The sequence below is a fragment of the Phodopus roborovskii genome, unplaced genomic scaffold, assembly GCF_943737965.1.
Source record: "Phodopus roborovskii unplaced genomic scaffold, PHOROB, whole genome shotgun sequence".
NCBI classification, from domain to species: domain Eukaryota; kingdom Metazoa; phylum Chordata; class Mammalia; order Rodentia; family Cricetidae; genus Phodopus; species Phodopus roborovskii.
Genome location: NW_026125295.1, coordinates 5,492,606 through 5,507,267, shown reverse-complemented (window position 1 = coordinate 5,507,267; position 14,662 = coordinate 5,492,606). Strand labels below are relative to the sequence as shown.

At 44.5% G+C, this 14,662-nt stretch overlaps 1 protein-coding gene across 12 annotated transcripts in view; it reads left to right on the top strand.

Annotated features, from left to right (window-relative positions):
* Nucleotides 1–14,662, top strand: part of Rbms3 (RNA binding motif single stranded interacting protein 3) — a 1,220,120-nt gene that overhangs the window by 582,380 nt on the left and 623,078 nt on the right. For 3 of the 12 annotated variants that reach the window (XM_051202132.1, XM_051202126.1, XM_051202141.1), the window contains exon 1: nt 3,213–3,444. The exons of the other annotated variants lie outside the window; for them this stretch is intronic. In XM_051202132.1, the coding sequence (XP_051058089.1) occupies nt 3,370–3,444 (75 nt within the window). In that variant the 5' untranslated portion in view covers nt 3,213–3,369. Of the gene's footprint in view, nt 1–3,212; nt 3,445–14,662 lie in introns of those variants that run through there. 12 annotated transcript variants of the gene reach the window in all.

Here is a 14,662-nt window from a genome sequence, read left to right as displayed (position 1 = left end):
GCAGCTTAAAAAAAAATGGAGGGTTTACTTGGATCACAGTTTGAAGTCCAGTCCATCATGGCAGGGCTTGGAGATGGAGGAGGAGATCGAGTCAGACGGTGTCCACATCCAGGAAGTAGAGAGAGGAATGTGCTGTCAGGACCCAGGAGCCAAGCTAGTGGCTTGGTGACATCCACATCTATACTTAGGTTGGGTCTTTCCATCTCAATTATCCTAGTTGTGAGAATCCCTCACAGAAATGCCCAGAAGTTCCTAATCTCCTGTGTGGTTCTAGGTCCTGTCAAGTTGACACCTAACCGTCACACCAAGCCTCCGATGGCTTAGCTGGAGATTCCCTCTCCAGCCTCATCTTGAGGTCTGTGCCCTTTGCTTTGCCCTCTGGGCTGTGGCTAAGACACCCTTGATATATAGATGAGAGAGAGAGAGAGAGAGAGAGAGAGAGAGAGAGAGTGAGTGAGAGAGAGAGACAGAGGGAGAGGGAGAGAGAGGTAGTGTGAACATCTGACTTGAGGGGCAGAACCAACTCCCCCAGGTTGCACCCTGATCTCTACACACATGTGTGCATGCACAGACAAAATAAGCATAATTTTCAGATGTTTTTAAAAGAATGAAATACTTCAAAAGCATGCCTGAGTTGAGGGACAAATAACTGTTTATCATGTACAGGACACATGTGTGGTGTCAGACCCCATGTTAGTCCTTAGGACTGTGAAGGCTATGACCTGATGTTGTGAGTTTAGATGGTCATTTGAGAAATGCAGCCCGGTGAGCAAACACACTGCACCTTGGGAAGTGGGGGTTTAGGGAAAGCTGCTTCCGGGAACAGCTGACTGGGATGACCAGGAGGGAACTCCGAGATCACATCACCAACATGACTGCAGTGTAGCGGGACTCAGAGCAGGACTGTCTGACCCTCAGCAGAAACGAAGGACTGATGGCAACCCCAGGGTCTTGACACCTTCTCCAGGTTTCAGGCTTCATTGAGTGGGGAGATGTGGCCGAGAGGCTTTGCGATTTGATGTAGATTTGATGCCCACTTCAGTTAGAGTCTTTCTCTATTTTATGGATGGGATAACTGAGGCCCAGATTCTCCCCTTTAAAATATGGGTAGAGCTGGCTTGATTTTCCCCATCACATTGCCCTTGGGGCTGCTATTCATGCACCCCAACTTGAGCTCCTTTCTTCTGACATTTGTCATCAGGAGATAGCTCAGTTGGTAGAGTGTATGCCTAGGTCCTGGGTTCAACTGCCAGTGTTCATACATTGTCTGAAATCTCAGTGCTGAGCAAATGGAGGCAGGAGAATCAGAAGTTGATTGTCACGCTGTTCATAGGGAAGCGAGTTCAAGTGCAGCTTGGGGTGCCTGAGACTCAGGAAGAGAGGGAGGGAGGGATGGGGAGAGAGAAAGGGGAGAGGAAAGGAGAGAGAGAGAGAGAGAGAGAGAGAGAGAGAGAGAGAGAGAGAGAGAGAGAGAGAGGCATGAAGGCATGAAACCAATTTCTCTGTCCTGATACACAGATTCCAGTATCTTGCCAGAGCATGGCTGTTGCCCCACGAGTGGCCGGACTTACACAGGGGTAGCATCATGTGTATTGTGTTTTGACTCCGGGTCTCTGTGAGAAAACTGCCTTTGTACGAGGAGTCTTTTTATCTGAAAGGACGTCTGGAGTGCTCAGCCGACTTCGGGGAATGGAGAGGCGCGCAGAGGCTGGCTGCCCACGCTCCGGGCATGCGTGAGCACTACCAGCAAAACACAGCTGGCACAGCTAATTTTAGCCTCACCGCCGCCTTACAGAGAGAGACCCTTTAAGGAAATATATCTTCTCCGAAACAGTCTGTATTATAATGTAGCAGCTGATAAAAGTGTCAGAATATTATTACGGGGGGGGGGGAAGAGGGGGGAGAGAGAGAGAGCTAAGGATCGCTTTGATATTATTTTTTAACAGATGGATAAGGCCACAAAGCAATTACTTCTGGTAGTTAAGTCCTCCCCCTTGTAGAGATGGGGGGATGGCTTTCCCCACAAAAGTACCCAACTAAGAACCCCAACTTTTTCTTCTCTCTTGAGCATCCTCTGTGTCCTCTAGAAGGTAAAACGTTGGTTTCATCTTTAGGTTCTGGGTTCATCTGGCTTTTAGTGCGTTAAGAGGTTTTGAGAAAAGCCTCGAACACACTTTTCTCCCGCTTAACCAGGAAGGTTGGCATCTGTGTGCATCTGAGAATGTATACGTACACATGTATATGTATAGATACATTTTCTCTCTCCTTCCTCCCTGCCCACCTCCCATGGTCCATTTTGTTCAGCAATGCCGTGCCTCACCTCTGGGAACTTCACGACTGAAAAGGAGAAGGCAGCTTGGGAGCTCAGGAGCCCCAGTCGGTACAGGGCAGGGAGGGCTGGGCCATGCCCCACCCAGGCACTGCAAGGACAGGCTGGGGTTCGGTTCCACCAGGGGCTCAGCTGCAGACGCCGCCGCTCACTCTGCTATTCCAGATAGCCAGCAGAGGAGTGGCAGCAGCCTCGTTCTTTCTTTCTTCTTCTTTTTCTTCTTCTTCCTTGTCTTTCCTTGGAGGAAATACTGCAGCCTTCTGGACTGCGTACGCGGCTCCCTGGAGAGACTCTCTGGGTTCCACCCCCTGGCTGGAAGGAGGGGAAGTGAATGACAGGGGCAAGGCCAGCCCGAAGGAACACACCATGTCACTCTGGGAGCCAGACAGCAGCAACTAAGCCTGCTCGGGTTTCTTTTTCTTTTCTTTATTTTTTTTTTCTTTTTCTTTTTCTTTTTTCCCCCCTCCAGTTTTTTTTTCCGTTCCTTTCTTTTTCTTTTTGTCCCTCGTTTCTTTTTCCTTTTATTACAAGTTCCGTTTTCCAAGGTGGAAAAGAGACACGCGAAAGACCGAAAGCAGTACTGCAAGGATTCCGAGTTGTGCTAAAGGATTTTTTTTTTCCCTCCTCCTTCGCCTTTTACAAGCGATTGACACCACTAGAGACAGGCTGGGTAGAGAGCAACTGCTTCATCCGGACTGGACCGGGCAGCCGGGAAGAAAGCAAGCAGGCAAGAATTGGGGAAGCTGACTGGGGGTTTCTCCACGGAACTCAACCCCCAGCTGCTGTTTTTTTTTCTTCTTCTTCTTTTTCTCTTTTCTTTTGGTCCTTTGTTTTGCTTTGGGTTGTTGGTTTTTTTTTTTTTTTTTTTTTGGTTGTTTTAAATTCCTTACGGTGTTGGAACTGGAACTAGTGAGTGGAGTCGGAAGCCTCATCAGTCACCCAGACTGCCGGGAACAGTGGATTGAGAGGAAGAAGCTCGCCCGGGGCATCGTATACCCTGTTATTCAGTTTCCTGCCTCGGAGATAAAGATCCCAGCTACATGGGCAAACGCCTGGATCAGCCACAAATGTACCCCCAGTACACGTACTACTGTCCCCAGTACCTCCAAACCAAGGTATGGCTGGACCCGTGAGATTTGGAAGGCAGCGTGGTGTCTGGCGCTCCTCGGGGGGCATGGCAAGCGGACCCTTCCCTCACCCCCATCCCCTCTGCCGACCTCTTTCAAAAACAGTAGGAAGGGAGTTTACAGGGCACAGGAAGAAGGGAGAGGGAGCCCGGAGTGCAGCTTTCTCTTTTAAAGACAGGGTACTTCCAATGGGGTGTTCTTTTGTTATTTAGCAGCAGAAATGCTGGGGAGATGGTTAAAGTCTTTTGCAGGTGAGCAGGGATTTTTAGAAAGGAGATCCCAGGAGACGTTCTCAGGGACAAAAAATACGACTTCAGGAGCTTTTCTAGTAAGCTGTTCTTTGTGTGTGAATCTCAAAGATTTGATCACCCCTCCTTATCCCCCCACCTTTCCTTCCAGAAAACACTCCGGGTGGGGGCCACTTAAACTTTTCATGGCCTAGTGCAGCTTAAAAGAAGGGCGTGGGGAGGGTTCCAGGGCACCCACCGAAGTCTCTCAGAGTTTGTTGAGCATTTCCCCCCCTTTGGCTCTCTCTCTCTTTCTCTCTCTCTCTCTCTCTCTCTGTGTGTGTGTGTGTGTGTGAGAGAGAGAGAGAGAGAGAGAGAGAGAGAGAGAGAGAGAGAGAGAGAGAGGATGACTGAGATGCTATGGGCTAAAGGAACTAGAAGCTGAAGATAAGGTCAATACTTTAGGCTGGCCCCCACCCGCTCCCCCCCCCTTGGCTGCCATCAGGAGGGAAGTCTGAGTCTTGCAAAAGGCATGGGATGTAACTGATAATAATTGGACTCGAATTGGTTAAAGACTTGGGGCTTTGTGTGAGCACGAGCTTAAGTGATCATTAGGGGCCCAGAGGCCAGCCCACAAAACTGAGAAGACAGTAGTGCCCACGCTGAACTTTTATCTTTCACTTAAGACATCAAAGACTTGTTAGGTGAGAAATCAATTCTCCAATTTGTCAATTCGATTGGACCCGATTTGAGAAGGAGGGCACAATGTTTGTACAGTAATCACCTCAAGTACATGGATAGTCTGATTTCCTATTGCATTAGCCAGACCCCACCATCTTCTTAGAAACCACACATGCAAGAGTGAGGGAAGCATGCTTGAGCCATGTGTGCCGTCACCGGATTTGCTGGCATGATCAGGGTTTGGTAAATCATGCTATGTTCTTCATCTCCCATTTATTCGGTCTCATCAGACAATGCCCATTTGAGAACCAGACTGGACAATGGCCTCTAGAAATTGCATTTTAAATGCTGTTTTTTTCTTTAAATTTTGTTTGTTTGTTTTCTTAGTCATTCTTTTTCAATTGCTCTATTGCTCTGCCCCTCCAAGGTCAACTCACATTGCCTTTTGCCTTTGTGCCCACTTAGTTTGGGTTGCTGCTGCGGCTTAAATAGACCATCCCTCCTGCCTGCTGCCTGAGTATTAACTCTTTGGGCAACGGGCAGAGAGAATCCTGCCTGCTACTTCCCTTAAAGAAATGGTCCCACAAGTTTAAAAAAGAAAAAAAAAGAACATTCACAGTCATTTTTCTCCCCCCAAAGAAACAAAAACAATAAGCCCAGGGGTTGCCTGAGAAATATCAAACATTCCAAACCCTTTACTCATTCGGTTAAATTTTTCCAAATGTTTCCCAAATCTTGCTCTGTGCTGGCTCTGGTTTTCCAGTGCTGTGTGCAACCACAGGAGAAAGTTTTGATTGAAGTGAGTGAAATAGTTGGGGGTTTTGTTTTGTTTGCTTTTCTCCTAGATTGCTTTTAACCTGTTACTAGCAGGGGAGTAATGAATGCTGTACACAGTTAAAGAAACAGGGTGCTGGACTAGCCACCCTTGGAGAGGGAGACATAGAGAGGGGGGGGGGGAGAAATTGATGGAGAAAGAGTGCCCTAGTGGTGGGAAGAGAGGAGCCTGAAGAAAACTAATAGTTTTTTCAAGTCTGTCTGGGTCTTGTGTGGCTTTAGTGCCTCCCATGGACCCTGGCAGTGTCTCTGGGTCTTGCTACTTTTAGGCCAGCCAAAGCCATGGGCATTATCTGGAACATTTTAAAGAAGTTAGCTCCACTAGGCATCCCAAACTGAGATTTAGGCAATCTGATCAGGGCCAGGAGGGAATGTAAGGTCAGCTACTTCAGCTGTCGTGGTGGTGGTACTGATTGTTAGGTGTAGTTGTCACATATTGTTCTGAGGCCCCTGGAATGACAGATGTTAATGACATCTCAGGAAGCTGGAGATGTGAAACCCGGGATGCAGAGGAAGCATCAGTGTGCAGTTCTGTCTGAGCACGTGGGGATTCTCTGACAGAGTTAATCCAACACAAGGAAGCTGTGTCAGGAGTGTGGAGGGCAAATGAGCACACTTTCCACATGACCTTTGCCCTCTTCCCACATGCCTATCTCAGGAGAGAATCCATAATCAGTTATAGGGAAGGGCGCTATGTCTGTGCTTATTTGATGAGCCTAGATGGACTCCACAGGAATCCACTTTTCCTGTGTTGTCAAGTATAAAGAACTCAAGTTTCTAGTCATGGCTAATGGAACCGATGTTCACATATAAAGAACACTTGTGTTCAATAGAAATAGAATCCTATGGTTGATCAAAATCACATCCCAGGGGTGCCAGACCTTAAAGGGTTGCCTAAAATCAGGTGGTTTTCCTTCCTAATATACACAAAGTGTGTGTGTGTGTGTGTGTGTGTGTGTGTGTGTGTGTGTGCGCGTGCGTGTGTGTAGGAGTGGAGAGGGTCCTCCTGGAGGTCACTGAAGAACCTAAACCTGCGTTTAGTATAATTTTTAGAAAACGTAAAACAAACAAAAGACAACCCAAGTTTTTGCTTTCTGTTTAGTGAAATGCTAGACACAACTTTTAATTTCTCATGAGAAAACAACATGAAACTAATATTCTAGAAATCAAGGAGCAGGTCTTCCATTCTCCCTAATGCAAACTGTAGTTCAAGAAGATGGTGACATTGTCAAACTTCCTTCTCCTTTCCCATTAGAAATAGGCTACTTCTGATTCTCATCTCCTAGAACAATTTTCTAGAGGCTTAACATGCTTTATAGGAGACAAAACATACATGTAACCTAAATAATGTATTAACTATCAAATAGCAGTAAGTGCATAAAATAGCACATATTCAAATGACATGGACACTTGGCACTTGGCTGTAGCTATGATCTGTAGCAATGCTGCTGGGCTGTGCTCATATCTCTAAATGCTCTGTCTCTATTTTTTGGACTGAGGTTTTTTTTTTTTTTGTTTTTGTTTTTTAGTTTTGTTTTTTCTTTGCTAGAGAAGAAAGTCTCGGGAGGGGGAGGGCAATGCTTTTGGTTATAGCATAATGAAAAGAGCTTAATGATATGGCATAGTATTTTAAAAAAGTGATGTGGCTTGATTTTTAAGAGTCTCTCGAAGTAAACTGCTGCTTGAAAGGGTATAAAAGACTAATACACAGGCCTAGAGAAAAGAAATCTGAAAATTGTAGGTTATCTTACTGGCAAAATACAAAATGGCATTTGACTCTTGCAACCCCATAACATTTCAGAAAATCAACTTGTTGGTGTTAGATTTGGAGACCCCAGATATATCTTGCTGTGAATTTGAGGTGCTTTGGGTAGGTGTATTTCTTGGGGGGGGGAAACCCCTAGTTGAAAGGAGAAAGTGGGGAAGGGTGCTATGCTTGCTCCGTGCTTGGTGAGCTGAGAACCCTGGCTAATGTGGTTGATGGATGAATACTTCTCTCTTATTTGATGTTTGGAAAACTTCAGTCATGTTCCTTGAACTTCAGAAAGAGCCCCAGCAGGTGTCTTCCTGGCTCACAGGCTTCCTCTACTCGCCCAGGAACCAGAACTGTGTCTCCCTGTCTGGCCACTTGCTTTCCCCTGGAAATCTTGCCGAGGGGTTTGAACTAATAGGTTCCTCTGACCAGTAGTATTTGGATGGTTTTCTGAGTCTTCTGTGAAGCAGGATCGGGTATGAGGGCCGAGTCTCACCCATCGTGCACTGACTTCAGCTTGTAGCACCACAGTTTGCAGCCCAGCCTGCTGCCTCCCACCAAGAGTCTACCTGGGTGCTATGGGTCATAGAAAGAGCATATGCTTGAAAACACGAGAAATGAGGGGTGGGCAGAGAAAAGGGGGTCTCTAGAGGACAAAGCCTTTTTTTTAAAAAACTGTGGACATCCTGATCCTTCAAAAGCAAAATCACACCTCACACAGTTGTCTAGCAGGCACAGGAATGCAATCCTGCAGGAGGGAGGTGGGGGAGGGAGGGAGGGAGGTTGGGATTTCTTAGTACTTCCTGCCTGGGCTTTGCACTGATAGCTGGTCTTGGTAACCTGCCAGTTGTTTGAAAACAGCCCTGAAAACTCCCAAGTTCTGTTTTCCTTTGAAAACTTGAAACATACAAAACTGGTTTTCTTAAAAACAAACAAACAAAACAAAATTAAAAAAAAAAAAAAAAAAAAAAACTTCAGCCGTGAACTATTTAGATACAATTTCAAATATTTTACTTTGCTTGGGGCAAGGGTGCATGTAGGATAGCATGAGAATATGGTAAATCTTGTTTGCCATATTTTCAAGTGTACAGACTTTGAATTCGTTTTAAATAAGGGCACACACTGGCTATAAGGAGACTGCCTGCTTTCCTTTCTTTCTGCCCTGCAGGTCCTTAGGCGCACTGAAGGCCGGGTGCAGCCTGGTGCAGGTTTTGCTGTCTTTTCTAGAATGTGCTCTGATCCCCTTAAAATGTCTCCTCCGATTGTCCAGAAAGTCCTTATTTTCTCTCTTGAATCCGAACTTAGAGGAAGCAGCATCTACATTTCGTTTACAGTCCTTCCTGGAGCATTTCCCTTTCATTTTCTCCCCATTTACAAAAGAAGTAACAGAATTATACAACAGAAGATCTTTTCACATGATGGAATGAGCTCTGTTTGGGAGCTGGGGGCAGGGACACTTTGCAGGGAGGATACAAAGAGGGAAAGGGAGTTGCAAGTTTGCCCAGGGTCTTTCTGGCTTCAGGGATTCTGGGAGGCGTCATCTTTGCACTAATGTGATTTTGTACAAATCTCTCTTGACATTACCAGCCCTTTTGGCAGAGAAAGAGAGAAGGGGTCACCCACGGTGATGTTCCTGGCACATCAAAAATAAAATCGTCTTTTCTTTGAAAAGAAACTTTGTGTGTGTGTGTGTGTGTCAAACTTTTTATTCGGAGTAAATGGTGAATGCTTGTCCACGACTGCCCTCAAGTACTACATTGCAATTGCTTTGTAACAGTCTCTCACACCACAGCTGTATGTGATTAACTAGTGCAGTATCCAAAGCTTGTGAGAAGAGACGTTTTTATGTTATAGTCGTTGCAAAGCAGGAGTGCAGAGGGGGCAGAGGGGAGAGCAGCAGGGAATGCGTTCATGTGCTATGATGTGTCTTGAGGATGTGTCTCACTATTTTTTTGCAGTAGTGGGAAAACACTGAACTGTTTCGGCTGTGCGCATATATACATTACATATATATATATATATATATATATATATGTAATAAAAGCAGATGGTTACTAACAATTGTTTAAGAAATATGCCTGTGTGTGCCTTTGTGAGGGACATCTAATTAGGAGGCACATCCCTCCTGAATGGGGCTGACAGATACGCAAAAGGAAAGCTCAAAATGACCGTCAGCACACAAATCCAGAAGCAAAGGCAAACTTTACTCTTTCTTGATATTACAAATATTATTTTTCACATCTTTCTGTTTAAATTTTTTGGGCCACTTTAATTTTTGGAATTCTTATCAGAAAACGTCCATGGCATTTACCTCTAAAGGAATCATTGGCCTATGGAAAGGTTCAACAATTTAGCGGTACCAAGATGGGAAACTATGTTTCTTTTGAAAGATAATGGGATCTACAATAGATGGCTTTGTAGGACCATGGCATACCCATTGATCATGACAAACAAGGCCACTTGCTTTGCCTCTGTTTTTTTAATAGTGGCGTTGTAAAAGCCTGCAGGCCAGCTAGTCAAACCAATGCTGTGGCAGAGAGCCAGCCTCAAAAGAGGTAGAAAGTTAAGGACAGGGACCAAGGTTGTCCCCTGACCTCCACAGTCACACCTGCAGTCTCACATACAAAACATACACACACACACACAGTAATAACAATAAAAATAAACCTACCTATAATATATACTTATTAATACATAATGAACTATAATAGATACATGTAAGATGTATTGTTAGTTAGTGGTTGTTTTCAGAGCCTTGATAATGTCTGTAGAATTGGCTACATGTTTTCGGATTTCAGAGTTTAAACATTTGAAAAAGAAGGAAAAACAGAGGAGTGGGCACAGGTGAGCATTTGCTTTCATATTGATATTGGCAGGGAATTTGTACACATTGAATTGTGTTATTGAATTGCTTATTTTTCATCCTTGATTGTCACTCACTAAATAAATGCTATCTGGAATCAAATGTGTGGATATAGCCTTGCAGTTTACTATGTCATTCTCTTACACACACTATGAATGAAGGAGATGGATGTAGATGAGATATAGTTTCTTTTTCCACAGGGACATTCTCTGTTCTACATTCTGGGGCCTTGCCTTGTCGATCAGTTTCATTCACTCTGAACCCTGCCTGATTTAATATTTGGGAATCCTCTTTGGAGACAGCTAGGCCTTCTTTGGTCTCTGGTGTTCTGGTGGCGTTGGGAGGTGATCTGTATTTAGTGCTTTTCATGAATGTTTGCTCGGTTCTTTGATGTTTTCATTAAAGCAGTCAAACGCTGCTGTGCGGACTCTGGGAGTCTGATAAACGTAGCTGTGTCCTTCACAACTGCATCCTGTACACTTGGAGGAACACATCTGTCCCTCCCTCGGGAGTGGGTGGAGATGGGCGGGCTGAAACCAAACGACAGGTGTCATTTAATTATTCCTGTGGCAGGTTTTTCTGTGGTGGTTGAAGTTTTCTGAGTGGGTTCAGTTGGTGCTTATCCAAGACTCAGGCAGAGTGTGATACCTTCCATTCCCATAGTTCCCTCTCCATTGGTGGCAGAGAGGCGCATGGGTGTCTATTAAGGCTGGACTTCCCTGTGGAAGTTAGTAAGTACTCTTCATTTTGTGAATGGATGTGGGTGCTGATGTGGATGCAGAAACAACCATTGATAAATGGAATTATATTTTGAATGGGGTTTGCAAAATGTTCAGATTCCTGAGCCTGAGAATAGGAGCCTTGGAAACGAGGACAAAATACTATGATTACATAGGATGTGATTTTATTGGGGGGGAACTGGAACACCCCAAAGATGTATCAACCTGTGACTAACACTTGAGAACCCCTTTGGAGACAGCTGAGTCTTGCCTTTATTTTCTTGCTGGAGACCATTCTTCTTTCCCCCAAACCTTACTAAGCTCAATTAATGAGACAAAATATCACATAATAACCCATTTTAAATAATTTGCCATTTAATCTTTGGCAACCATGTGTTGTTTTCCTATGATTTAGTACATGACTTACTATTTTCCTTTTTATGACTGCATATTTATTTACAGTTGGATCATAAGGAAGGGAGCACGCTATCAGGGGTGCCATCAGTCCACATCTGAGTTTCTTCACCTGAGAGAATTAACCTTCCTTTCATAGTTCAGGAAAGACATGGCCAGGCGGTGGTGGCGCACACCTTTAATCCCAGCAGTAGGGAAGCAGAGGCAGGTGCATCTCTGTGAGTTCAAAGCCAGCCTGATGGACAGATTGAGCTCCAGGACAGCCAAGGCTATACTGAGAAACTCTGTCTCAAAAAACCAAACCAAACCAAACCAAACAAATAAGAATTAAGACATGGGCATTAGGGATGGCAAGATGGCTCAGGGGGTAGAAGAGCTATGCAAGGTTTAAAACTGGCTACCTGAGTTCAGCACCCAGATTCCACAGTAGAAGGAGGATAATGACTTCCTAGAGTTGATTTCTGACATATCTCCACTCAGGTATTAGGGTGTGCACACACTTACCCCCAAACACACAAACCAAGTAGACACATGGTAAATGTTAACAACGTAAAGGGGATTTGGTGTCTCTCTTGCAGTGCTTGAGAGGCCCTTTGATTATTTTACTTGTACTGACTACTTTCCTCTGGATATAGATCAGCAAGGGTTCTCAGAAATCCCCTTCCTATTTTTAAAAGGTGTACCTATTTTTATTCATGTGAATATGTGTGACTCCAAGCAAGTCTATGTGCAACGCACACATTCATGCAGAAGAGGTGAATGTCCCCATAGCTGGAGGGAGTTACAGGTGTTTCTGAGCTGCCCTGTGGGTGCTGGGAACAAAACTGGGGACCTCTGGAAGAGCAGCCAGTGCTCCTAACCACTCAGCCATTACCCCAGCTCCCATCTTGCTGTTTTACATTGGCTATTGTTGTCTACTTGACTAAACCAGTTTTATTGACTGAGGACAACTCAGCGAGGAGGAAAATGGGAAATACAATGGTAGCTATATGATTTTTTTTAAAAATCAGGTAAAACATTTTAAGTGATTTTTTTTTCATGCAGATGAGTCATGTTTGATGATATAGTTTATGTGTATGAACTTTCATGTTGCCTCTTTAAAATTTACCTAGCATACAAGTAGACAAATGGCATCCTAAATGTGACTGTTGCTGGAGTTTCTTTCCAGCCTGGTTCATAGCCAGTTAGCCCCAAATAAACACACAAAGACTTATATTAATTTATAAACTGTTGGCCGATGGCTAGGGCTTCTTGCTGGCTAACTCTCTGTTAATTAGTAACCCACAACGACTAACCTATGTAATTCTACATATCCTTATCTTACTGGAGAATGCCTGGCACCTCCTATGCTCACTGTTTATAAATGGCAAAACTCGGCAGCCCCTCTCTGCCTTCCTCTCCCCAGACTTGTCCTGGTCTGGTAGCCCCACCCATGCTTTCTGCCTGGCTATTGGCCAATCAGTGTTTTATTCATCAACCAATGAGAGAAACACAAATACAAAAGGACATTCCCCCATCATGTGACTTAAGCCAAGGTGTTTAAATTTGAGCAAACTCCCTTTTCAATGACCAAATGGTGTTTAGTAGATGAATTTGAAAGGAGTGACTAAAGCCTGGCCTTGTTTGGGACGGGGGGCATCATTTCCTGATGGTTCATCCCTATGTTTATTTAAAACTTCAAAAGATTTTTTTTTTCTGGGAAATCATCCCGCATAAACCTGCATATAACACAGTTGTGAATTTAGATATATAACTTCTTATTTAGAATGAGGAAAACATATTTTCTTTGATTAGAAACATGTCCTTTGAGAGTGGAGGTGATCTCGCTGTTGACTTTTGCTCTAGATTTTGGCCTCTGATACCTTGTTCCTGCTCCCCTCTTAGCTTTAGAACATTGCGTGTCTCTATAAAGTGAGGAGAACTGAAGGAGGTATTGGCACTTTTTCATGTAAAGCACTTTGGCCTCAAGCACATCCACCTGTTTTATTCATTCCTGTGACTTTGAGCTCCCCCTGCCTTCTTTAAATACAGTATTCTTGCAAAGTTAAAAAAATAAAAAATAAAAGTTACCTGCAAATTGTTTTGAGACAGTAATATTTTCAGAATAAGAGGAACGATAAACAGAATGCACCAAGGGTTACGTTCCATTTTACGAGTTTTCTCTGTCACACAGTATTTTTGTGGTTGGCTTCAGCCCTCATTTGTTGTGGCCTTTGAGCTTTCAAGAGATCTCTGTATGGACACATGAGGTGAAAGGTTACAGCACATCTGGAAATGTCATTGACAGTCTTTCACTGACTGATCTTGAAAATGGACACATTGGATTGACCTGTAGCAACAAGAAACAGCCAGGTTCACTGAATTCATTGTGCTTTTCATGGTGTTGTCTGCCAGAGACAGATCTGAGTGGAGTGGGGTAGCCCAGACTGGGGTACAGCTGGGAGGCAAATTAATGCCATGATACTGTTGCTGTTGGGTCATTTTTCTAGATTCTTCTTGTTCTCAAAATAGTTTTGCTGTGTTTCTTTTTCCATGTATCAGAACTGCTAGTCTATTCTATTCCAGCAGTTTCCATGGTCTCTTCACCTTGGGAAAGTTCTCTTGGCATGCAGGAAACCCATGTGCCTTGCAAAGAGCATGCATTTCCATGTTTGCACATGTCAACCAGACCCATCTTTGCTCTCACAGAGTAGTCAAAAGATTCTGGAAAACTGGTCTCCATGGTATTTCTGAAATGCCAGGAGACTGCTTCTGTCCATTCTTCATAGACCTTCCTCTTCACTCTTCTTGTGCTTTGGGACACACTGAAATATGTCATAAATGTGAGGTATCTGCTCTCTTCCCACTGTTACCCTTGGTAGCATCTTTTCAGAATCCTACTGACCGATTCGTTCTAATTAACCCCTAATGACTTTGTAACATGCATTTGTCCTGTGGAGAGCAGTGATCCTAGGAGCTCTTTGTCATGTGGCTGTCAGTCATAATAAGATGGGGCCGTCTGACAGCATCTCCTTAATGGGTTGGCTCATGGGAAACCCAGCACATGCAACCTGGGGAATTGAAGGGGTAGTTCCTCAGGTCTTCATCTGCTCTACCTTCTCTGGGAGCCCATGACTGTTTTCCTTTCCAAAAGCAAACAAGAAGAGCTGCTTGGCAAAGGCAAGGGCATTTATGAGTAGGAGGGTCATCTTTGGGCAAAACCTGAAATATGTGGAGGAATCATGAAGCTGAGGCTTTTGGTGTCTTGTGGGGAAAGCAATAATTGCTGGTGTGGACAGCTGATTATCTGTTTTGGTTTGCAATGTGCTGCAGAATTTGGCAATGTCTGTCATTCTCCTGGGGGTGCAGGGTGGTGGTAGAGACAGTCAGAAGGGGGACAATATCAGGCATTAGTGCTCAGATGCCATCCATCTTGTTCTTGTTATGACAGAGGCGAGCCCCAGAGAGCCAACTGTCTCCGTACTCCCAGAACTGGTGACATCAGCTCCCATCTCCTTTGCCTGGGTTCTGGAGACTGAACTCACGCCCTAATGTTTGTGTGACAAGCACTTTGCCACTTGAGCCATGTCCCCAGACTTCTGTCATTCATTCTTGTTGTTTTGGCTGGCCCATCAGTCAGTTCACAAGGAGGACCTGTCTGAAAGTCTCCTTTTGGATGAAAGAATGTTTCCCAGAACCACTGGAATTGGGGTTTGTTATTGTTGTTTCTTTCTTC